General features: G+C 33.2%; 1 protein-coding gene across 1 annotated transcript in view; it reads left to right on the top strand.

Moving 5' to 3' along the window:
- The first annotated feature begins 7,221 nt into the window (after nt 1-7,221).
- Nucleotides 7,222-24,890, top strand: part of rheb (Ras homolog, mTORC1 binding) — a 47,631-nt gene continuing 29,962 nt past the window's right edge. The window contains exons 1-4 of the mRNA XM_073831026.1: nt 7,222-7,476; nt 18,615-18,686; nt 20,497-20,564; nt 22,052-22,134. Coding sequence (XP_073687127.1) covers nt 7,425-7,476; nt 18,615-18,686; nt 20,497-20,564; nt 22,052-22,134 — 275 coding nt within the window. The 5' untranslated portion in view covers nt 7,222-7,424. The remainder of the gene's footprint in view (nt 7,477-18,614; nt 18,687-20,496; nt 20,565-22,051; nt 22,135-24,890) is intronic.

The raw sequence follows: 24,890 nt of genomic DNA, 5'->3' as shown, positions 1-24,890 counted from the left end.
CAAATCAGAACATGGAAATGAAACAGAAATTAGTCTAATGTTGATACTTTAATCACTGTTTAATGATAAAATTAATACTAATGCACATATACACTACCACTCAAAAGTTTTTTTTCAAAAGGATTTTTTAAGGTTTTTAAAGACGTTTCTTATGAAAAAACTGTAATATTGTGAAATATTATTTCAATTTAAAATAATAGTTTTCTCTGTGAATATATTTTAAAATGTAATTTATTTCTGTGATACAAAGCTGAATTTTCAGCATCATTAATGCAGTCTTCAGTGTCACATGATCCTTCAGAAATCATTCCAAGTAGACACTTTACTTATATTTAATGTGCTTTCTATGGACATAAAATCATATATATCAATATATATATATATATATATATATATATATATATATATATATATATATATATATATATATATATATATATATATATATATATTGCATCTCAGTTTTGTTGGGTTGGATGTGTAATTTTACAAATTTCAAAGAGTTTCTCAATTTATTAATGAATAAAAAGGGGTAAATGCACTAATAATGTAGCAACATTCAAGTCAGAATAAGCATGTTGTTTGAATTTTGACATAAATGTTGTGTTACACTGGCATTTCATTATCTAAAAACTTGAAATCTTAAAAGTAGACACTTTACTTACATTTAATGTGCTTCCTATGGGCATAAAATCACTTTTGATGTTGACATTTTAATGTCTTTGACCCATATATTGCATCTTAAGATTTGTTGGGTTGGATGTGTAATTTTAAAAAAATTTAAAAAAAGAGTTTCTCAATTTATTGATGAATAAAAAATGGGTAAATGCAGTAACAATGTAGGAACATTCAAAAAAAATTATTTTAATATGTACAAGAATAAGCATGTTGTTAGAATTTTTACATAATTATTGTGTTACACTGAATGACAATGCAACATTATTTCAACCAAATTTTGACATTTTGTTCTCCAAAACTTATTTGAAACCTTAAAAATAGACACTTTACTTAGATTTAATGTGCTTTCTATGGACACAAAATCACTTTTGTAAATTTCTTATCTTAATGTCTTTGACCCATATATATAGGCTATATATATAAATTGCATCTTAGTTTTGTTGGGTTAGATTTGTAATTTTAAAAATGTCAAAGAGTTTCTCAATTTATTAATGAATAAAAAAGGGATAAATGCAGTAATAATGTAGTAACATTCAGAACTTTAAAAAATCACATTTGTTTTCATATGCACAAGTCAGAATAAGCATGCTGTGTGAATTTTGATATTATATGAATATTATGTTACAATTTTGAATATTGTGTTAAACTAAATAACAATGTAACATTATTTCAAAAACATTTTTAACATTTTATTCTCCATAAACATATTTGAAACCTTAAAAGTAGACACTTTACATACATTTAATGTGCTTTCTAAGGTTATAAAATCACTTTTGTCTTTGTCTCATATATTGCATCTTAGTTTTGTTGGGTTAGATGTGTATTTTAAATTTCAAAGAGTTTCTGTAGCAACATTCAAAACTTCAAATGTAGCAACATTCAAAAAATCTAATTTATTTATTAATGAAAAGTTGCTGATCAAATATGGTATTAGTTGAAAAATATTAAGTTATGACTGTAATAATAGTTCTTCTGGTCTTGAATGTGAAATGTAGAAATGTTGGATGCATTATGAGGATTAAATGGTTAAATGTTGTGTTCACAGACTGTGTTAGACTGACCTCTGCTGGTGTGTGTTTCTCCTGCAGGATCAGTATAAGTTCTGCTATGAAGTGGCACTGGAATACTTGAATTCTGGGTAATAATGTGAGCAGAAGCTGCTCTAATGTCCCGTTCTTCTCCATCCTCACCTTCCCCGGACACCGAAACACACGACGGCTGAAACTGGACCGGAAACACGCGAGACGAGCCGAACCCAACCGATGTTTCCCTGCACTCGCCTCACGTCGCCACCAGAAAGAGACGCTTTGTTTTCATCCGCTTGTGTCTTCTGTTCCTCTAACTCGTTTCTTGCCTTCGTCTCATCGTCGGACGCGTGTCTTCATGTTTGTGTGGAATGCGACGTCACGTGGATGTTGATTTTATCATTGTTTTTATGAACTGGAGGCGGTCTGGCATGTACAGTCCGATCATACGTGGCATTATCATATTAATGCGCCGCTGCCGTTTCTGTGGTTGTGTTTTGTGTCCAACGATGGAAAAAAACTGCTGCGCTGAAACGTCCCGTCCGAAGATCCAAAGCTTGTGTTCGTGATCTTTTTTTTTTGTTTTGTTTTGTTTATACTGTAAATAGATGAAGTTCACCAGATAATTTATTCATTGACCGATTTTTGTGAAGCACACTGAGTGACAATCATGTTTTAATTTGGTCATTATTATCATACGGACTCCACATATAATAGTGACCAGATTGTATTGTTAACTTTTTATTTATCTGGTATGAAAAAAAAAATAAAAAATACATATCTATATCTGCCAAACCTGTCGTCTGTGTGTTTTTTGTGCAGAGAGAAAACAAATAGCATTTATCTGTAATAATAAGTTACATCTGTAAGATACTGTATCCAATGCAACACACACAATGTACTTGTAAACTGAAACAGTGTTAACTAAAACTATTCTTTAATTGTAATAAGCTGAAACGAAACAAAAACTAAACGAATACATGATGTGGTCTTGCCAAACCAAACTGAAATAAAATGAGTTTAAGTTGTAGTAAAATTACAAAAAATAAGACAAATAGCTGCCAGCAGTAATGAAGAGGATAACAGGGGGCAAATAAACTCAATAAAGACACTTGTTGATGACTTAAATGCTTGAACACCATGCATTGTTGGCATCTGCCAAAAAAATCAGAAGAAAAAAAGTGTTTTGGTTCATTTTTTGGCATAATCATTGTAACTTTGGACTGTTGGTGGCTCTAGAAAGTTTGAGTTAGACTCTAGATTTGCTGTGCTCAGACTCTCCTCTATCTGTGTGCCACATTTTATGGCTTTCCAACAAGCGCTTCTATAAGTTCTATAATGGAAAAGACAGTATTTTAATATTTTTCAAAATCCAGTCTTATGATTGAAGTCCAACTTGGATCAAGAGAGTTTTAGTTTAAAAAAAAAAAAATTTGCTGTGCTAAATGTGGAGACTGTTCTTGATCTTTGTGCCAAATTTCATAACTTTTCCACAAGCAGTTATCTCTTTTTTGTAACAATATCCCAAAGCTTTTGTAAATAGAAAGAAATATTAGAAACTGTTCAATTAGATTTTTAGCTAAACCATTCAGAAGTTTCAAGTGAAAATGTCCATATCTCTTGACCAGTAGATGTCGCTGTGCTGAAACTACTCATGTACCCTCAGTTCATGCTTGGTATAACATGCACCAAGTTTGGACCAAAACCACTAAAGCACTGCAGAGATACAGCCTCACGTCTATCTTTGGCCTGTTGGTGGCGCTAGAGAGTTTAAGTGAGATACTCTAGATTTGCTGTGCTCAGACTCTGCTCTATCTGTGTGCCAAATTTCATGGCTTATCAACAAGTGGTTTTATAAGTTCTGTATTTTAGTATTTTTTTAAGTTCAATCTTATGATATTCAGCCAAACTGTTCAGAAGTTACAATGTAAATATCCAAATCTCTTGACCAGTAGATGCCGCTTTCCTGGAACTACTCATTGAAAATCTTATTAGTAGCTTTTTGGTGTAGAGATTTTTGTTATGAAAAATGCCATCAATATGAACAAAGGAATCAGATAAAACATGTGATTTCATTTCTAGCCCTTACTGTTCAAAAATTACTAGCTTCAACATAAGTGTCAGTTTGGGCTGTTGGTGGTATTAGAAATTGAGTTCGAGACTCCAAATTAGCTGTGTTTAATGTTGAGACTGTTCTTGATCTTTGTGCCAAATTTCATAACTTTCCCACAAGCAGTCATCTCATTTTTGTAACTATATTCCAAAGTATTTGTAAATACAGCATTTTACTACAAAATCCAGAATGGTCGACATAGGAAAACTGGATACTGTGTGATTTGGTATGCCCCGCTCTAACTCTTACCTTAAGACTCTTAGCTTAAAATTTGTCTCAGCAGCTTTGAAAATAGGTTTTAAGAGGAAACTCTTAGCTAAAAACTTTTACTGCTATTTAGGAGAAGATTCAACTTTTTGTGAATACGGGCCCGGAAGGTTAAAGACTCAAAGTTTTTGTACAATAGCATGCATATATTGCATTTAACCTTTTTGACTAAAACCACTTGATCTCTTATTTTGGTGGTTAACTATAGTTCTGTGAAAACTATGGGTGGAAATGGGTAGAAAAGTTTGAGAATGGAACCTGCAACAGAAACCATGTCGGTGGTGAAGGGCTAAAAAGCAGTCGCCTTAAAATCCTTTATGCAGAAAAAACCTTAAATGAAATGCATTTGTTATTTTAAGCCAAAATGTTTGCTTCGGGTGATGCTTGAAAGAGTAGGTCCTTTCTGATGCTGTCCTCTCCTCTCTCTCCCACTTGTGTGCTTTCTGTACTGTCCTGCATAAACAAAAACACCAAAAATAAGAATTCATACAATACCAACCTTGATACTGTTGAATATCTTGAACTGAAAACACTCAATACAAAACAAATCTTGTACAATATTTTTACTTTAAAGTATAATAACAGTGGAGTTGGAAACAAAGTGCACAACACTTCATTAAACACACTTTGATGTATTCAGATTAAATGTACAATATTAACCAGTTATTCAGTCTTCCAGAGCCCCCAGTTGCATGGTTTTTAAAGTACATTTGTATTAAATTAAGTAAACCTATAACAAAATATCAGTAAATCTCAACCAGAACTGACAGTGCAAACAATTCCTTACCAAACTCACAATAAGCTGGATCCTTAATGACTCTACAAGGGGAAAGAATAAATGGTTTACTGGAAATTTCTTAAAAAGCTGTTTTTCGTTTTATACCATTCCTTTAAACAATCTTAATTAATTTCAACTATAAAGACATTTGCCATTATGTGATATTCCAAAAAGAAAAACAGAGTCTATGCCATTTTTATTTTAGCTTGAGTTTCACGAGTCATTCAGTTCACGAAATGAGTCACGGACCTGATCTGAAGCAATTTACTTAACCACTTAAATAAAGCCAAAAATCAAAATAATCAAATAAAATACAATGGTAGATGAAAAGATAGAAATATTTGCCTTTTGGCTGAAATATGTTTACATTAAAACACTAAAATGACAAGAAATATGATTAGAAATTAAATATGCTTTATAAATATTTTTTTAATGATTTGTTCATGTTAAATAATGTAGTTAACTACTAGTTTTACCAAGTGTAACCACTAAAATTTTGATTAGTAATATGCATTGCTTCCTTTGATCAACTTTAAAGGCCATTTTCTCAATATTTAGATTTTTTTGCACCCTCAGATTGCAGATTTTCAAGCAGTTGGATCCAAATATTGTCCTGTCCTAACAAACCATACATCAATGGAAAGCTTATTTATGATGTAGAAATCTCAGTTTGCAAAAATTGACCCTTATGACTGGTTTTGTGGTTCTAGGTCACATATATTAAAATATATTATCACGATATCACTGTACACTGTACTTGCAATGACAATCATGGGTTAAAACAAATAATGAAAAATAAAATGAAAGATTGTGTGTTAGTTTGTGTGTCCAGAAGAGGGCAGCAGAGACTGACTTTTTATAATATCTAGTGCTTTAAAACATTTATGTTAACGAAAATAAACTATGAAATGATCTCTGAAACTGTCATTTTGTGTATCCTTAGCTTTTTGAGTGAATAGGTTTGTTTTGTGATTTTAGTAAGTATTTCTACCACAAAATCAGATTTTTTTCTTCTTTTTTGTTTTTTTTAGAGAAAAACAAAAGACACAGAAATGCAGAAATACCGAGAAATTGTCAGTTTTTCATGTTATAAATTATTAAAAGTAAAAAAAATAACTAATTTAAATTCACCCCATGTTCATTTAATTGTAATCGTATCTTAAAATAATAATAATAAATCTTTAAAATTTGAGTTGATGATCTAGTATCAGTGGTGTACAGTTTTTTGTTTTCTATTTATTTATTTATTTGATTGAACAGAATTTTAACACATTCAATACAATTAAATCACAACAAACAAAAATAATTCAAATGTGAGGGTGAGATATAAACAATATTATAGATATACATTAAGCTTGTTTTTTCCTTTAGAAGTTATTAAAAGTGAAAAAACTGTCTGTTTTTTATGTTAGAGGTTATTAAAAGTGAAAAACAATGAACAAAAATCACCCCATTTTCATTTAATTGTCATATTATTGTTGATATATATATAATAAATCTTTAAAATACAAGTTTATAATCAAATATCAGTCTTTTTTTAATTGAACAGAATTTCAACACGTTCATTTTAATTAAATCACAACAAATACAAAAAAAATAAAATAAAATGTCAGGGGGAGATATAAACAATATTATAGGAATACATTAATTTTGTTTTTGTTTTTAAGGGCAATATGGACTCAATATAATGCATCGCTCATTTTTTAATGCTATAAAACATGGATTTTTTTCATGTTAGAATTTATTAAAAGTGAAAAAAAAATTGTGATAGTATGGTAAAAATAAATAAATATAATAATAATAATAATAATAATAATAATAAATCTTTATAATACGAGTTGATAATCCAATATCAGTCATATTTTATTTATTTTATTTAACAGAATTTCAACACATCCAATACAACTAAATCACAACAAATACAAAAAAATGTAAGTGCCAGGGGGAGATATAAACAATATTATTGGAATACATTAAATTAAAAACTTGAATAGCTGAAATGTGCATGTATTAATATGAAATTTGTCCATTAAAATAAATATTAACAATAATGACAATAAAAAAATTGGGGGTCTGTTTATCTTTAGAGTTTTCAATAATGCATGAAACATCTTTCCACTGTAAAGTAACATTTTTGTTGCACTTTTCAAATCTAAAAACTGTAAATCGCATGTGAATATGTTTAATCCGCCGTCTGATGATTGACAACGACAGTCCTCCAATCGCATTCGCACTTCTAGATCCGTTGTGTCCCGCTCAGCCAATGGTTGAGCGATTACCAGCGACGCGTCCCGCCTCTCAGACCGAGCTCCGCCAATCCGGCGCGCTCATTCTTGCATAATTAAGGCAGGTTTGCGGTGGGCAGTGACGCAGAGTCTGAGACTTTCCTCGTAATTTATCAAAAATATTCGCTTCATTCGGCGGAACGGATTTAATACTTTCCCTTTTCAATCTACACGACGTTGAAACGCAAAACAGCATCAAATCCATGTGATTTCGTTCGCTCGGGAGCAGAAGAGCCCTCTTTGATGTGGATATTGATGTGGTAGGGAATAAATAAAAGATGCCGCAGCCGAAATCGCGAAAGATCGCCGTCCTGGGCTACAGATCCGTCGGTAAGTGGCTGACGCGTCAGTTTAGCGTTTTATGTGTCGTTTGCATCCGATTTTGATCATTTCCCCGCATGCACGAGATTCGTGCGTGCTCCCGTGAGCTGAATGTCACCCCATGCGCGTGCTGCATCCTCCTTACCGCATGCATTTGAGCACGAGCTGAAGTGTGCATGCTTTGTGACATACAAGATCACTAAACACACCCTGCATCCTCATGCATCTCATCTCAAACTTGTCTTTAGGATGTGAAAGCCGCTCTGCAGATGCATGCAGGCCTCAGTTCAGTGGCAGAGCGCTTATTCTGCTTGTGTGCATGCATTATATTTCATGCATTTTCATTCTGTGTCTGTTCAAATCTTCATCAGCATCTTACAGAGGTCTGTAGTTATGATTTTTATATCAGATGTCATGAATGATAACGTGCCATTAAGATATTTAGTAAATCTCCTACCGTAAATATATCTAAACTTAATTTTTGATTAGTAATATGCATTGCATAAATTTCATTTGGACAACTTTAAAGGTGATTTTATCAATATTTTGATTCTTTTGCATTCTCAGATTGCAGATTCTCAAATAGTTGTGTATCAGCCAAATATTGTCTTATTCTAACAAACCTTACATCAATGGAAAACTTACTTATTTTGCCTTCAGATGTATAAATCTCAAAATTATGACTGGTTTTGTGGTCTCTTAGCCTAACATTTAAAAGGCAGCTAGATATTTCCACGTATAAAGACCTGATTTAGATTAGTATACTAGTTATATACTATATAGGGCATATTATACCAGATATATTTATATTATTATATATTTTGTATTTATTTTATTAAGCTTTTTTGCTTACTATATGTTATGTATGGTTTAAAATATATTATACATTTTTTTTATTATTATTTAAGTTTTTATTTGTAATAACACAACTGTATTATTTAAAAAAAATTAATATAATTATTTATTTTACTCTTTTATTATTAATAATTTTTACATTTGAAAAGTTTTTCCCCCTAAACTTTTCTAAGGATGCCAAATTAAAAACTCAAATCTATAAACTGAATTAACAAATTATTTAAGAATAAATCCATATCCGAATTTTAACCCATTTTGGCAATCAAGCAATATATCGTCTGATATTTATTTATTTATTCATTTATTTATTTTAATATAATTAATTATTTTACTCTTTTATTATTATAAATTTTTACATTTTAACAATTTTTTCCCCACAAACTTTTCTAAGGATGCCAAATTAAAAACTCAAATCTATAAACTGAATTAATACATTATTTAAGAATAGATCCATGTCTCTCAATTGTAACCCATTTTGGCAAGCAAGCAATATATCGGCTGATATTTGACCTATATTTATTTATTTTGCATTTTTAAAATTTATTTTGTAAAGCTTTTCTACTTACTACTTCTACTTATATTTTATAGATGTACTTATTTATTTTTAAAAGTGTTTATTGTTGACATACTGTATTTTTAATTGCAGTAATACAAGTTCATTATTTAATTGTTTTATATACCGATATTTAACTGATATGTTGATATTATCGGCAGATTATATGCCAGATTAAAAACTCCAGCTCTATAAACTGAATTAATACATTATTTAAGAATAGATCTACGTCCGAATTGTAACCCATTTTGGCAAACAAGCAATATATCGGCTGATATTTGACCGATATTTTGAGATTATCAGCATTATCCAATTATTTATTTAGCATTTTTATTTAAATGACATGTACAAATATGTTTAAAAAGCTGCTTCTGTGTCTATATGTCAACATGTATAACATATACTGTAACCTTTTAAACTTTTAGAATTTAAAAAAATGGACCCTTTTGGCTGGTTTTGTGGTCCAGGGTCACAAATATGTATGATTTGTTTGGCTGAAGTATTGAAAGGTGAGTTAAATTGCTCAATTACCCAAATTGTATTACAAAATTTTTTTTTTTTGCCTCAGCTTTTTAATTTTAAATTTTTGGATTAATTTATTAATTTATATATGTATACTACAGCGCACAAAATTAACTTAATTTCATTGTGACTTGAGGTTGAAATTGAGTGCAGTGTGTTAATGCTAGAGGTTTGGTCGTGATTGCATGAACCGAATGATTCCCAAAGGCTGAAATGCACTCATGTGTGTCCTGATGCCATGTTCTCTCAAGCATCACACACATCAGCACACGTGTTTAGTGTAAATGCTTGACTGCTGAGAGAAGAAGTCTGCTCGAAATGACAAAATACAATATACTGGATCAGGATCCAGCTCCGGTGGGCTGATGGGAAAGATCAGAGCTTGACATTTTGAGTCAAATTATCCAGAAGAAATTATTACATTTCATCTGGCATACTGTCTTGGCCATAAAACACCATAAAACCATGAATGTTAAGTGGAAAAAATGGACAAGAAGTCTCTTAAACTCATTTCAGACTCCAATTTGGGTCTCAAACCTCATTGTCCATTTCACATATTCAATTAAGATTTGACACTCAAGAGCAGAAATGACACCAAACCTCTCGCTAGGAAATCTGAACCCCATACAAATGAGATTTGAGAGCTGCTTAAGAAGAATTTTACATTTACAGATAATGATATTTAGACTTTTGGATGAATTAATCCTCTAAAACTCACAATAAAACATTAAAACAATGCAGAACTCATATTTGAGATCAGATCTATGTATCATTATCTTCGAATTTGTTATAAATATATGTTTTTAACCGTTTTTTCAGATTTCTGAAATATATCTAATGCTGATATGTACAGTATATATGTTATACTTGTTGAGATATAGACACATAAGCAGATTTTTAACCATATTTGTATTTTATTTACTTACAAATGGAAAAAAAAAAGCTTAAAGCTTAAAAAAAGCAATATTTATTAACATTGAGTGTTAACTGGAAATGAAATATGGTAGCAGGTTATTGGCTGATGCCGACAATCTCAAAATATCAGTCAAATATCGGCCGATATATCGGTTGATTACCGATACGGGTAATAATTCAGACTTGGATCTGGACAAACCTGCAGCATCCAAACTATGAATGATTCAGAAATAATGTATTAATTCAGTTTATGGATCAGAAGTTTTTAATCTGGCGCCCTTAGAAAAACTTTAAAAAATAAAAGAATTAATAATAATAAAAGATCAAAAATATAAAAATAAAAAATAATTAAATAATGAACTTGTATTATTGCAATTATATTATGTAAACAATATATATTTTTTTTAAAATATAAATAAGTAAAATATCCTAAAATATATGAAACAGTGCAAAACTTATTGTAAGTAGAAAAGCTTTACAAAATAAATAGAAACTATAATTTTTCTAAACATAATATTAAACTGGTGTAATGTGCCCTATATAGTATATCTAAATCAGCTCTTTATACAAAATCTGGAATCTGAGGGTGCCAAAAAAACTAAATACTGAGAAAATCCCCTTTAAAGTTGTCCAAATGAAGTTCTTAGCAATGCATTTTATTAATCAAAAATTAAGTTTTGATATATTTACAGTAGGAAATTTACAAATCTTCATGGAACATGATCTTGAGATGTGCTAATTTAATTCCACTGTTTTGGTCAATGACTTTGGCCCTTTTGGAACCAAAATTGAATGGAACCAAATGGAATTATTTGAACTTATTTTTTGACTGAAATTTAGATGCATCCTGATTATTATAGCTCAAAATAAGATTAAAAACATTAAAAATGTTACTGAAACAATAACATAATAAAAATAGAAACATATTCATTTTAATTTAATGTACTAAAATAGCCAAAACTGAAATAATAATAATAATAATAATGAACAAACACTATATAGAAATTTAAATCACAAAGGCTACTAAAATGACAAAACTACACGAAACTATTACGAAACTTTATTTAAAAATAAATGACAAAAACTGTAAAGAAAATTATTGAAATAATAATAAAAACTATAAATGTAAATGTTTGTTTGAATGTGTGATTGGGTTCATACAATCCCTATTTCAATTTGTCGTTTAGCCAACAATAAATTGTATGGATCAAAATGATCGTTTTTTCTTTTATGCCAAAAATCATTGGGATATTAATTAAATATCATGTTCCATGCAGATATTTGGTAAATTTCCTACCATAAATATATCAAAATTAGTAATATGCATTGCTATGAACTTCATTTGGATAACTTTAAAGGCGATTTTCTCAATATTTAGATTTTTTTTCACCCTCAGATTCTAAATTTTCAAATAGTTGTATCTCAGCCAAATATTGTCCTATCCTAACAAACCATACATCAATGGGAGAAAAAAAACAACTGACCCTTATGACTTAATTTTGTGGTCCAGGGTTCAGATTTAATTTTATTTTAGATATTCATACTACAAACAACTAAACTGTTTTTGAATATGGTTTGCCAAAACATTAGATTTTAATGTAAAAAATTTAACTTTAGTTAATTCTAAATTGGTTTGGACATGTTTAGTAAAAGCATGCAAGCATGTTTTATGTTTGATTTAATGCTGTCATCTCTTTTAAGGTCATTTAAGGCCTCAAAATGGCAGATGCATGTGAGCTTTAACCGTTTATAACGTGATTTATGTTTATATTCTTAAGGCCGACTCAGTTCTGCGTTTGTGACATTTCTGGCAATGCCGTAACCCTCGCTAGTCTGCTAACAAAAGCCTTCGAGTCCCTAATGATGCACTCAGTGCCTTCTGTGGCGTCTCAAACCATCCATAAAATCTCTGATTTCCAAAAGCAATGGCGTATGAAGTCATCAAACCCGTCTGATGTTGTAGAGTACAGTATTCCTGCTCGTCTCAGACGTGGACGCTTAGTGTAGGAGGATTTCTGTGTCCACTTCAGCGGTCACTGCCTGAACGCCGGCCACCCTCATCTGGGCTTTGTTTGCGGGGTCACGCGCGGCCGATCGGAACTATATGTTCCTGATGCGTTTGCTCCTGTTTCACGCTCTATTTATAGAGCTGATGAGGAAGGATGCTTGAAATCCGATGCGCTTCCATTAAAATGGAGGGAAGGCAGGGCTGCTGCAGCTCTCTAATGGTTTTCCGATCGAGAAACGCTTGTAACGAGCAACTCAAACCTGACCTACAGTAGCAATGCGGTAGATGTTGCTGTTTATAGACTCTTACTTTGTATTTCTGGCCTGATTGTGAAGGATTCATCAGTGATGTTGTTCTAATGGAAACAAATGTTCATTTTTGTCATTGTCTTCAACTTGCTTTATTTCTTAAATGGTTTTCTTTTTTGGTTGACGTCATTAATTGCTTACTTTATCAAGCTTTCATCCTCTGTGTCTTCCAGAGACATTATGATGTCCATTTGTAAATATTAGAGGTTTTGCAGATTTATCAGTACTGATAGCTGATTGCTACAATACAACAACGTTTTAGTGCCACGCTAACAAAAAAAACCCTGTAAGATTACGAGAATAAAGTCTAAATGTTTTGAGAAAAAATTTAATGTTTCGAGAAAAAGTCGGAATACTCTGAGAGTAGGACTGGGCGATATGGCCAAAAAATAAAATCCCCAATTTTTTCACAAAAAATCCGATTTACGATTTAAATCGTTTTTTTTTTTTACCCCCTACTACTTTCAGCATGTAAAGAAACCCCAGCTTTTCCACAATATATATGACCACCATATATTTTGCAATATACATAGCAACTGCATAAGTGATCGCTTTCCACCAGGCCCCATTCTTATCATACACAGTAAATGTTTGTAAGACAAATAAATATGAAAATATATATTTTCATGCTTTTCTCTTGCAGTTACATCGTATATAAAAATATAAAATTTGAATACAGAAATATTAAATGATTTAAATAACTGAAGCGATCTGCCAGCAGGTGGCGGCAAGACACTTAATTACTGAATCATATCATTCATTTGATTCGTTCGAATCGCTGGTTCATTCAAAATAAAGCATGTTACTGTCTTTATGAATGGGAAATTGAATCATTTCAATAGATTCGTTTAAAAACACACGTTTATTTGAGTGGAGATGCGCAGCGGCTCAGATGTGACTTGTTTCAGACTACTTTTGACGACGAAATAGAGCAAAATCAGGCAATAGTGTTATAATCAGACAATATCTCATTTACAAACTCCCTTAAAAGTTATTATAAGCTGTCACTCATCTTGGTTCGCAATTATAATCAACGACGCTCGCTATACTGTACAATCAATCTCCCATTTACACTCTCTCTACACTTTATTTATGAAAGGATTCGTGAGATATGTCCGTGATACATTACTCTACGTTGCAAAAACACGTAGAAACCTTTGAAGCTCCCCTCAGCGCAAACATAAATATGCTGATCAGGGTCCGGCTAACTTGCTAGCACGCAGCTAATCATATCCCTTTAGTGGCTTGCATTATTTGTTTTCCGTGCCTTTCTGAATACAAATATATATGTCTAATCCTAACGTTTTGTAATATTTTTATTAAAAATCGCGATTCCTCGATTTCTAAAAAATAAAATCATGACAAAACATTAAATTTGAATTAATCGATAAAATCGGAAAAATCGCCCAGCCCTATCTGAGAGTAAAGCCGGAATGCTATGAGAGTAAAGTCGGAATGTTTCGAGAAAAAGCCGGAATGCTCAGAGATTGAGCCAGAGTAAAGTTTCGAGAGTAAAGCCGGAATGTTTCACGAAAAAGCCGGAATGCTTCGAGAGTAAAGCCGGAATGCTTCGAGAGTAAAGTCGGAATGTTTCGAGAAAAAGCCGGAATGCTCAGAGATTGAGCCAGAGTAAAGTTTCGAGAGTAAAGTCGGAATGTTTCAAGAAAAAGCCGGAATGCTTAGAGTAAAGTCGGAATGTTTCAAGAAAAAGCCGGAATGCTCCGAGAGTAAAGCCGTAATGCTTCGAGAGTAAAGTCGGAATGCTCCGAGAGTAAAGCCGGAATGCTTCGAGAGTAAAGTCGGAATGTTTCAACAAAAAAAACGGGATGCTTCGAGAGTAAAGCCGGAATGCTTCGAGAGTAAAGTCGGAATGTTTCAACAAAAAGCCGGAATGCTTCGAGAGTAAAGCCTGAATGCTTCGAGAGTAAAGCCGTAATGCTTCGAGAGTAAAGCCGGAATGCTTTGAGAGTAAAGCCTGAATGCTCTGAGAGTAAAGCCGGAATGTTTCGAGAAAAAGCCGGAATGTTTCGAGAAAAAGCCGGAATGCTTTGCGAGTAAAGCCTGAATCCTTCGAGAGTAAAGTCAGAATGTTTTGAGAAAAAGCCGGAATGCTTCGAGAGTAAAGCCTGAATGCTTCAAGAGTAAAGTCAGAATGTTTTGAGAAAAAGCCGGAATGCTTCGAGAGTAAAGCCTGAATGCTCCGAGAGTAAAGCCGGAATGTTTCGAGAAAAAGCCGGAATGTTTCGAGAAAAAGCCGGAATGCTTTGCGAGTAAAGCCTGAATCCTTCGAGAGTAAAGTCAGAATGTTTTGAGAAAAAGCCGGAATGCTCCGAGAGTAAAGCCGTAATGCTTCGAGAGTAAAGTCGGAATGCTCCGAGAGTAAAGCCGGAATGCTTCGAGAGTAAAGTCGGAATGTTTCAACAAAAAAAACGGGATGCTTCGAGAGTAAAGCCGGAATGCTTCGAGAGTAAAGTCGGAATGTTTCAACAAAAAGCCGGAATGCTTCGAGAGTAAAGCCTGAATGCTTCGAGAGTAAAGCCGTAATGCTTCGAGAGTAAAGCCGTAATGCTTCGAGAGTAAAGCCGGAATGCTTCGAGAGTAAAGCCTGAATGCTCCGAGAGTAAAGCCGGAATGTTTCGAGAAAAAGCCGGAATGTTTCGAGAAAAAGCCGGAATGCTTTGCGAGTAAAGCCTGAATCCTTCGAGAGTAAAGTCAGAATGTTTTGAGAAAAAGCCGGAATGCTTCGAGAGTAAAGCCTGAATGCTTCAAGAGTAAAGTCGGAATGTTTCGAGAAAAAGCCGGAACGCTCAGAGAGTAAAGCTGGAGTAAAGTTTAGAGAGTAAAGCCGGAATGCTCCGAGAGTAAAGTTTCCAGAGTAAAGTCGGAATGTTTCGAGAGTAAAGTTTCCAGAGTAAAGTCGGAATGTTTCGAGAAAAAGCCGGAATGCTCAGAGATTGAGCCAGAGTAAAGTTTCGAGAGTAAAGCCAGAATGTTTCAAGAAAAAGCCGGAATGCTTCGAGAGTAAAGCCGGAATGCTTCGAGAGTAAAGTCGGAATGTTTCGAGAAAAAGCCGGAATGCTCAGAGATTGAGCCAGAGTGAAGTTTCGAGAGTAAAGTCGGAATGTTTCAAGAAAAAGCCGGAATGCTCAGAGATTGAGCCAGAGTAAAGTTTCGAGAGTAAAGCCGGAATGTTTCAAGAAAAAGCCGGAATGCTTCGAGAGTAAAGCCGGAATGCTTCGAGAGTAAAGTCGGAATGTTTCGAGAAAAAGCCGGAATGCTCAGAGATTGAGCCAGAGTGAAGTTTCGAGAGTAAAGTCGGAATGTTTCAAGAAAAAGCCGGAATGCTTCGAGAGTAAAGCCGGAATGCTTAGAGTAAAGTTGGAATGTTTCAAGAAAAAGCCGGAATGCTCCGAGAGTAAAGCTGGAATGCTTCGAGAGTAAAGTCGGAATGCTCCGAGAGTAAAGCCGGAATGCTTCGAGAGTAAAGTCGGAATGTTTCAAGAAAAAGCCGGAATGCTTCGAGAGTAAAGCCTGAATGCTTCGAGAGTAAAGCCGTAATGCTTCGAGAGTAAAGCCGGAATGCTTCGAGAGTAAAGCCTGAATGCTCCGAGAGTGAAGCCTGAATCCTTCTAGAGTAAAGCCGGAATGTTTCGAGAAAAAGCCGGAATGTTTCGAGAAAAAGCCGGAATGCTTTGCGAGTAAAGCCTGAATCCTTCGAGAGTAAAGTCAGAATGTTTTGAGAAAAAGCCGGAATGCTTCGAGAGTAAAGCCTGAATGCTTCAAGAGTAAAGTCGGAATGTTTCGAAAAAGCCGGAACGCTCAGAGAGTAAAGCTGGAGTAAAGTTTAGAGAGTAAAGCCGGAATGCTCCGAGAGTAAAGTTTCCAGAGTAAAGTCGGAATGTTTCGAGAGTAAAGTTTCCAGAGTAAAGTCGGAATGTTTCGAGAAAAAGCCGGAATGCTCAGAGATTGAGCCAGAGTAAAGTTTCGAGAGTAAAGCCGGAATGTTTCAAGAAAAAGCCGGAATGCTTCGAGAGTAAAGCCGGAATGCTTCGAGAGTAAAGTCGGAATGTTTCGAGAAAAAGCCGGAATGCTCAGAGATTGAGCCAGAGTAAAGTTTCGAGAGTAAAGTCGGAATGTTTCAAGAAAAAGCCGGAATGCTTCGAGAGTAAAGCCGGAATGCTTAGAGTAAAGTCGGAATGTTTCAAGAAAAAGCCGGAATGCTCCGAGAGTAAAGCTGGAATGCTTCGAGAGTAAAGTCGGAATGCTCCGAGAATAAAGCCGGAATGCTTCGAGAGTAAAGTCAGAATGTTTCAAGAAAAAGCCGGAATGCTTCGAGAGTAAAGCCGGAATGCTTCGAGAGTAAAGTCGGAATGTTTCAAGAAAAAGCCGTAATGCTTCGAGAGTAAAGCCGGAATGCTTCGAGAGTAAAGTCGGAATGTTTCAAGAAAAAGCCGGAATGCTTCGAGAGTAAAGCCGGAATGCTTCGAGAGTAAAGCCGGAATGCTTCGAGAGTAAAGCCTGAATGCTCCGAGAGTGAAGCCTGAATCCTTCTAGAGTAAAGCCGGAATGTTTCGAGAAAAAGCCGGAATGTTTCGAGAAAAAGCCGGAATGCTTTGCGAGTAAAGCCTGAATCCTTCGAGAGTAAAGTCAGAATGTTTTGAGAAAAAGCCGGAATGCTTCGAGAGTAAAGCCTGAATGCTTCAAGAGTAAAGTCGGAATGTTTTGAGAAAAAGCCGGAATGCTTCGAGAGTAAAGCCTGAATGCTTCAAGAGTAATGTCGGAATGTTTCGAGAAAAAGCCGGAACGCTCAGAGAGTAAAGCTGGAGTAAAGTTTAGAGAGTAAAGCCGGAATGCTCCGAGAGTAAAGTTTCCAGAGTAAAGTCGGAATGTTTCGAGAGTAAAGTTTCCAGAGTAAAGTCGGAATGTTTCAAGAAAAAGCCGGAATGCTCTGAGAGTAAAGTTGGAATGCTCCGAGATTAATGTGTTATAATATATTATAAATATTGTAAATGTATCAATAGGAGAAATCGTAACACGCTATATGTGACCTTTTTTGTCAGTTTGTTACTTTTGAATGCAACTGTTTCTTTTTGAATGTATCATTTGAGCTGCTGAGACAGACTTGCTACGATTGTAACATTTTATCCCTGATTTAAATGTAACCATAATGTCAGAATGTTACTTTTGAATGTAAGTGTTTCTTTTTGAATGTATCATCTGAGCTGCTGAGACAGACTTGCTACATATGTAACATTTAATCCCTGATTTAAATGTAACTGACAAATGTAACATTTTTGAAGGTTTTGGTCTTATGTAAATGCCATTTGAAAAGTCAATCAGCTGGATTAGTATGAAATAGACTTTAGTAATGCCCGCTTTTCACAATTTAGTTTATTTATGATAGATTTTTTTTTGTTTGTTTTGATTGATGAATCATATTTGGATGTTTCATTTGTAATCCATCAGCCGGTTTAATCAAACATGCATCTGTCCTTCAAAGAGTGCACTTCCGTTCCGGAGAGTCCCCATGTTCCTGTGGGCTTTTCCCTGTGAATGAGAGCACACATTTACAAATGCTGGATGCGGAGAGGAGCTGGCCGTTGTTATAGCAACAGGCTGCAGGGCGAATCTGCCCACACACTTGATTTTGTGTGTGTATGAATGTGAATGTCCTGCGTTACTACCACTATGGCAGCTTCATCACAAACGCTCTTCTGAATGGAGACATGTTTCATCAGCAGGCATTCACACACTGAGAAACCAGAAAACATAATATTTTGCATTAAAAAAAAAAGCTTTTTGTGGCATTGTGGCAGGTTCTTGATAAATTAAGCTATTTGTTTCATTTGGAATTATGATTTAAGTTGGTGCATCACTGTGCAAACCTCTTTTGCATGAATCTATCATGCATGTGTATGTATTCTGTGAGCTGATCTCTAAGGTAAAGATGGTCATTTTCTGACTATGATGTTTTTATGTGTTTCAGGGAAATCCTCCTTGACAATACAGTTTGTGGAAGGCCAGTTTGTCGACTCCTACGACCCCACAATTGAAAACAGTAAGTGAATCAGATCACATCCTAGTGGGTCAGTCTGTGTCAAATCAACCTAATTTCAAAAACTTCCCCGGCTCAAATGTTTGATTTTACAAATTTTTTTCTACAGAAAGATAGACATGACACTGAAATATTAAATGTCATGGATGAATATTTACAGAGTAATCCACTGTTTTGTAGAGGGAGGTCAAAATGGCAATTTTCAGCTAAGATTCAGAGCCAAATTACAGGGGGGTAAAAATTATTTAAGAAAGATGGCAGCATCATAATGTTATTTGTACACAGAGATTAGTAGCTATATTAGTAAAATCAGTTGACTTTAGCAATCTTTGTTGCATTATGTGTCAATGGTGACCATTCAAAAATGAGGAAACAGCACTTTTTAAAGGTTTTTCTCCCGAGTTTGCATGCCTGTAACTCAAGAAGTATTAAATATATCTTAATGCTGTTTTAGATATTGGGTCTTAACAAACTTTCCTTTTGGCATCTTTATTTTTAATGCCCTATGAGATTTGGTTCCAGAGATATTGGAATTTCAACATGGCTCCATGGCTCAACAATCTGGACATGGAGCCTCATTGAGATCCCTATATCTCTGGGACTGAATGATGTAAGGCCTTGAAAATTAGGATTCCAAAAAAAAAACGTTCATTAAGAACCAGAATCTAAAAGCATATTGCAATATCTTTAATATTTCTTGAGTTATAGGCATGCAAACTTTGGAAAAAGAATATTTATGGCACTCAGACATGTTCAAAGCAGTTGAAAAGAAAAGAAAAGAAAAGAAAAGAAAAGAAAAGAAAAGAAAAGAAAAGAGATACATCTCTAGTTTCAACATTATTTGTTCTTTAGACATTTCTCTTTAAATAAAAGAAGTATTGTATTTTTGCAAACTGACCCACATTTGGTTTTTGACCACTGAAAATGTGTATAATTTAACGATTTACTACTAGAGCCATATTGACATTCCAATATCTCTGGAACCAAATCTTATGAGGCATTAAAAATAAGGATGCCAAACGGAAAGTTTGATAAGACCCAATATCTAAAAGAGCATTCAGATATCTTTAATACTTCTTGAGTTACAAGAATGGAAACTTGGGAGAAAAACTTGAAAAAGTGCTGTTTCCTCATTTTTTAATGGTAACCATTGGTACATAATGCAACAAAGATTGCTGAAGTCAACAGATTTTACTAATAGAGCTACCAATCTCTCTGTAAAAATAATCTAATATTTCTAAAGTCATTTTTACCCCCCTGTAACTTGATCTCAGCTGAAAATTGCCATTTTGACAACCCTCTACAAAATAGTAAATTACTCAGTAAATATTAATCAATGACATGTAATATTTTTGTTTTCAGCACTATACACGTCTATCTTTCTGAAACGCATTAACTAGTTGTAATAACTAGATTTGCATAGCTGAAGAAAATTGTTTGTGTGACAGGAGGAACATTAAAAGTTCCTAAATTTGTCACTGAAAATAAGTTTTCCGGTACAATCCATTTTGTTTTTGACAAATTATTAATGCTAAATCCTGAAAAATAACATGTATGATGGGTTTGCACAGACATATTGGGCAGCATAACTGTTTTCAACATTGCTAATAATCAGAAATGTTTCTTGAACAGCAGATCAGTATATTAGAATGATTTCTGAAGACTGAAGTAATGATGATGAAAATTCAGCTTTGAGCACAAAAATCAATTACATTTTAGCAAAGATTCACATAGAAAACAGCTGTTGTAAATTGGAATAATATATCAGAATTTTTACTGTATTTATGTTTTTTTTTTTTTTTTTTTTTTTTAGCATTTACGAAAATGATCACAGTGAACGGTCAGGAGTATCACCTGCAGCTTGTCGACACGGCGGGGCAGGTGAGAACCACGTCTGTATTTACAGTGTTCAATTGTTTTTATTTACATTATATTTTATATTCATACATTGTTTTTATAAAAACATACTTTTCAGCAGTATGTTCAGAGTCCAATACTAGTGAGATTGCATGGTTCTCAAACACATTTTGATGGAGAAATGAATCCGTGAAAGACTGTGAACCTGTGAAACAAGGCAGTTGTTGTTTTAAATAAATATTAAGAAATTAAACCATTTTTAATGTATTATTATCATTTATTTAAGCGTTTGCAAATTAATTTTTTCAAACTAAAATATTTAGCATTTGCAAAGTTTCGTTGTTGTTTTTTTCAAACAAAAATATTTCATTGTGTATTTTATTTTTTTTTTATATAGCAGTTATAATACTAAAGTTATTTTTTTCCAAACCAAAATATTTAACATTTGCAAAGTTTAGTTTTTTTTTTTTTTTTCAAACAAAAATATTTCATTGTGTATTTTTTTATTTTTTTTTATATAGCAGTTATAATACTAAAGTTATTTCTTTCCAAACCAAAATATTTAACATTTGCAAAGTTTAGTTTTTTTTTTTTTTTTTTTTCAAACAAAACACTCATTGTTTTATTTTAGATTTTTTGTTTGTTTGTTTAATTGAGCATTTGCAAAGTTCAGGGTTTTAACTTTATTAAAACTTTAACATTTATTTAGTTTAGCATTTACGAAGATGTTTTTTGTTTCGTTTTATTTATTCATTTATTTTTTAGTTAAAATTAAAATAAAAAAATCTAAAACTGTAAAATCTAATTTAAAATATTAACAAACATAGATTAAATATAAAATTAAAACACAAATTTATTCTTAGATTAAAATTTTGATTTCATCTTTCTGAAATAAAACAGGAAGGTTAAAGTTGACATTCTACAATTGCTAAAATATTAATTTATTTTAGCATTTGCCAAGCTCATTTTTAAAGATTTTTTTTATTATTTAGCATTTGCAAAGTTTAGTTTTTGTCAAACAAAAATATTTCGTTGTTTTATTTTATGATTTTTTTATGTTTGTGTAATTTAGCAATTTCAAAGATTTTTTTCACAAAAAAAATATTTATTTTAGCATTTGCAATGTTTTTCTTATTTTATGATTTTTTTTGTTGTTTAATTTAGTATTTCTAAAGTTTTTTTTTTTCAAACAAAAATATTGTTTATTTTAGTTTTTTTTTTTTTTTTCAAATTAAATTTATTTTAACATTTGCAGTGTTTTTTTTTTTTTTTCAGAAATTAATTAAAAGTAAATAAAAATATAAAAAAGAGCACATAAATGTAAAAATAAAAGAGTAAATTGTATTTAAAATTAAAAAACTGAAAATGTAAAGTCTAATTCGAAATCTTAACAAACATAATAGTTGATAAATAATAATATAATAACAAAAATATAAAAACAGGATGTCATAAATTTATAGATTGCAATTTAGATTTAATCTGAAGTGTGTTTTGCATGTTCTCTCTTTCAGGACGAATACTCTATTTTCCCACAGACGTACTCCATAGATATCAACGGTTATATTTTGGTGTATTCAGTCACGTCAAATAAAAGGTACGAATCTTGAGTATTTCTCCTGATGCTTGATAATTCCTCAGGTTTTCTCTTCTTTGAAGCACAATCTGAAGGAAGCGTCTGTGTTTAATGTGAAGATAAAAACCACTGAAACTCTGCAGCGCTCTTCTGATGACGGTCAGAATATGGTTTATGAATAAAACATTGCATCTGAGTGAATTCTCATTCGTTTGAGACACGTCTTATTTCTAGAAGATCTCTCCGCTTTCACAGAGTCATCAAATAAGACCAGACTTTATGTTCTGAACGTTAACCGACTGTTAGAATGTTCAAATGATCAACGCTATTCAAAAATTCAAATTTAAACTGCCAGAATCCCTTGAGACTCAATCAAGCTTCCCTTCTATCAACTGTTTCTGATCCACTGAACTATCGAGCCTAGCCTAGCCTAGCAACTACAGTCATGCTAGAAACATGTTAATCATGATAGAATAATGCTAATAACTTGTCAGTCATGCTAATGACATGTTAATAACGTGCTAATCATGCTAGAAACATAGCAACTTGTTTATCATGCTAGAAACATGTTAACAACATGCTAACATGTTATAAAATGCTAAACATAGCAACTTATCATGCTAGAAACATGCTAGCAATTTATTAATCATGATAGAAAAATGCTAGTAACTTGTCAGTCATGCTAATGACATGTTAATAACGTGCTAATCATGCTAGAAACATGTTAGCAACTTGCTAATTATGTTGGGAAAACATGCTAGCTACTTGTTAATCATGTTAGAAACATGCTAATAACTTGCTAATCGTGCTAGCAACTTGTTAGTCAGGTTAGATACATGCTAGCAACTTGCTAATCATGCTAGCAACTTGTTAGTCAGGTTAGAAACATGCTAGCCACTTGTTAATCGTGTTAGAAACATGCTAATAACTTACTAATCATGCTAGCAACTTGTTAGTCAGGTTAAAAACATGTTACCAACTTGCTAATAATGCTAGAAACATGCTAGCAACTTGCTAATCATGCTAGCAACATGTTAGTCAGGTTAGAAACATGTTACCAACTTGTTAATAATGCTAGAAACATGCTAGCAACTTGCTAATCATGCTAGCAACATGTTAGTCAGGTTAGAAACATGTTACCAACTTGTTAATCGTGTTAGAAACATGCTACTAACTTGCTAATCATGCTAGCAACTTGTTAGTCAGGTTAAAAACATGTTACCAACTTGCTAATAATGCTAGAAACATGCTAGCAACTTGCTAATCATGCTAGCAACATGTTAGTCAGGTTAGAAACATGTTACCAACTTGTTAATAATGCTAGAAACATGCTAGCAACTTGCTAATCATGCTAGCAACATGTTAGTCAGGTTAGAAACATGTTACCAACTTGCTAATAATGCTAGAAACATGTTAATAACTTGTTAATCATGATAGAAAAATGCTAGCAATTTATTAAAGGTTGTATCAGCGATTTCTAGCCTAAAACATAAAGTGTCAAATTCAGCTGACCTTTCATCACGATCCGCTCGCTGCCTGCCCCATAAATTGTCTGTGAAAAAACCGCGTCTCTCTGGTCAGCCTAGGGTCCGAGATATGCCAAAAAAACAATCTGCACTACCAACCTTTCCACACAAAAACAAACAGTGTTCCAACCAATCAGCGTCAGGGGTTTGGTGTTATGGACTTTCGCTCCGCCTCCCTCACGTCCCAGCACCAGTAGGAAAGTCCACAACACCAAACCCCTGACGCTGATTGGTTGGAACACTGTTTGTTTGCCGATTGTTTTTTTGGCATATCTCGGACCCTAGGCTGACCAGAGAGACGCGGTTTTTTCACAGACAATTTATGGGGCAGGCAGCGAGCGGATCGTGAAGAAAGGTCAGCTAAATTGACACTTTATGTTTTAGGCTAGAAATCGCTGATACAACCTTTAATCATTATAGAAAAATGCAAGTAACTTGTCAGTCATGCTAATGACATGTTAATAACGTGCTAATCATGCTAGAAACATGTAAGCAACTTGCTAATTATGTTGGAAAAACATGCTAGCTACTTGTTAATCATGTTAGAAACATGGTAGCAGCTTTGCTAATCATGTTATAAACATACTAGCAACTTGTTAATCATGTTAGAAACATGCTAATAACTTGCTAATCATGCTAGCAACTTGTTAGTCAGGTTAAAAACATGTTAGCAACTTGCTAATAATGCTAGCAACTTGTTAGTCAGGTTAAAAACATGTTAGCAACTTGCTAATAATGCTAGAAACATGCTAGCAACTTGCTAGTCAGGTTAAAAACATGCTAGCAACTTGCTAATAATGCTAGAAACATGCTAATAACTTTCTAATCATGCTAGCAACTTGCTAATAATGCTAGAAACATGCTAGCAACTTGATAGTCAGGTTAAAAACATGCTAGCAACTTGCTAATAATGCTAGAAACATGCTAGCAACTTGCTAGTCAGGTTAAAAACATGCTAGCAACTTGCTAATAATGCTAGAAACATGCTAATAACTTGCTAATAACTTGCTAATCATGCTAACAACTTGCTAATAATGCTAGAAACATGCTAGCAACTTGCTAGTCAGGTTAAAAACATGCTAGCAACTTGCTAATAATGCTAGAAACATGCTAATAACTTGCTAATCATGCTAGCAACTTGCTAATAATGCTAGAAACATGCTAGCAACTTGCTAGTCAGGTTAAAAACATGCTAGCAACTTGCTAATAATGCTAGAAACATGCTAGCAACTTGCTAGTCAGGTTAAAAAC

This window comes from Garra rufa, chromosome 24 (assembly GCF_049309525.1).
Source record: "Garra rufa chromosome 24, GarRuf1.0, whole genome shotgun sequence".
Lineage (NCBI taxonomy): Eukaryota > Metazoa > Chordata > Actinopteri > Cypriniformes > Cyprinidae > Garra > Garra rufa.
This window is presented reverse-complemented; position numbering and strand designations above follow the sequence as displayed.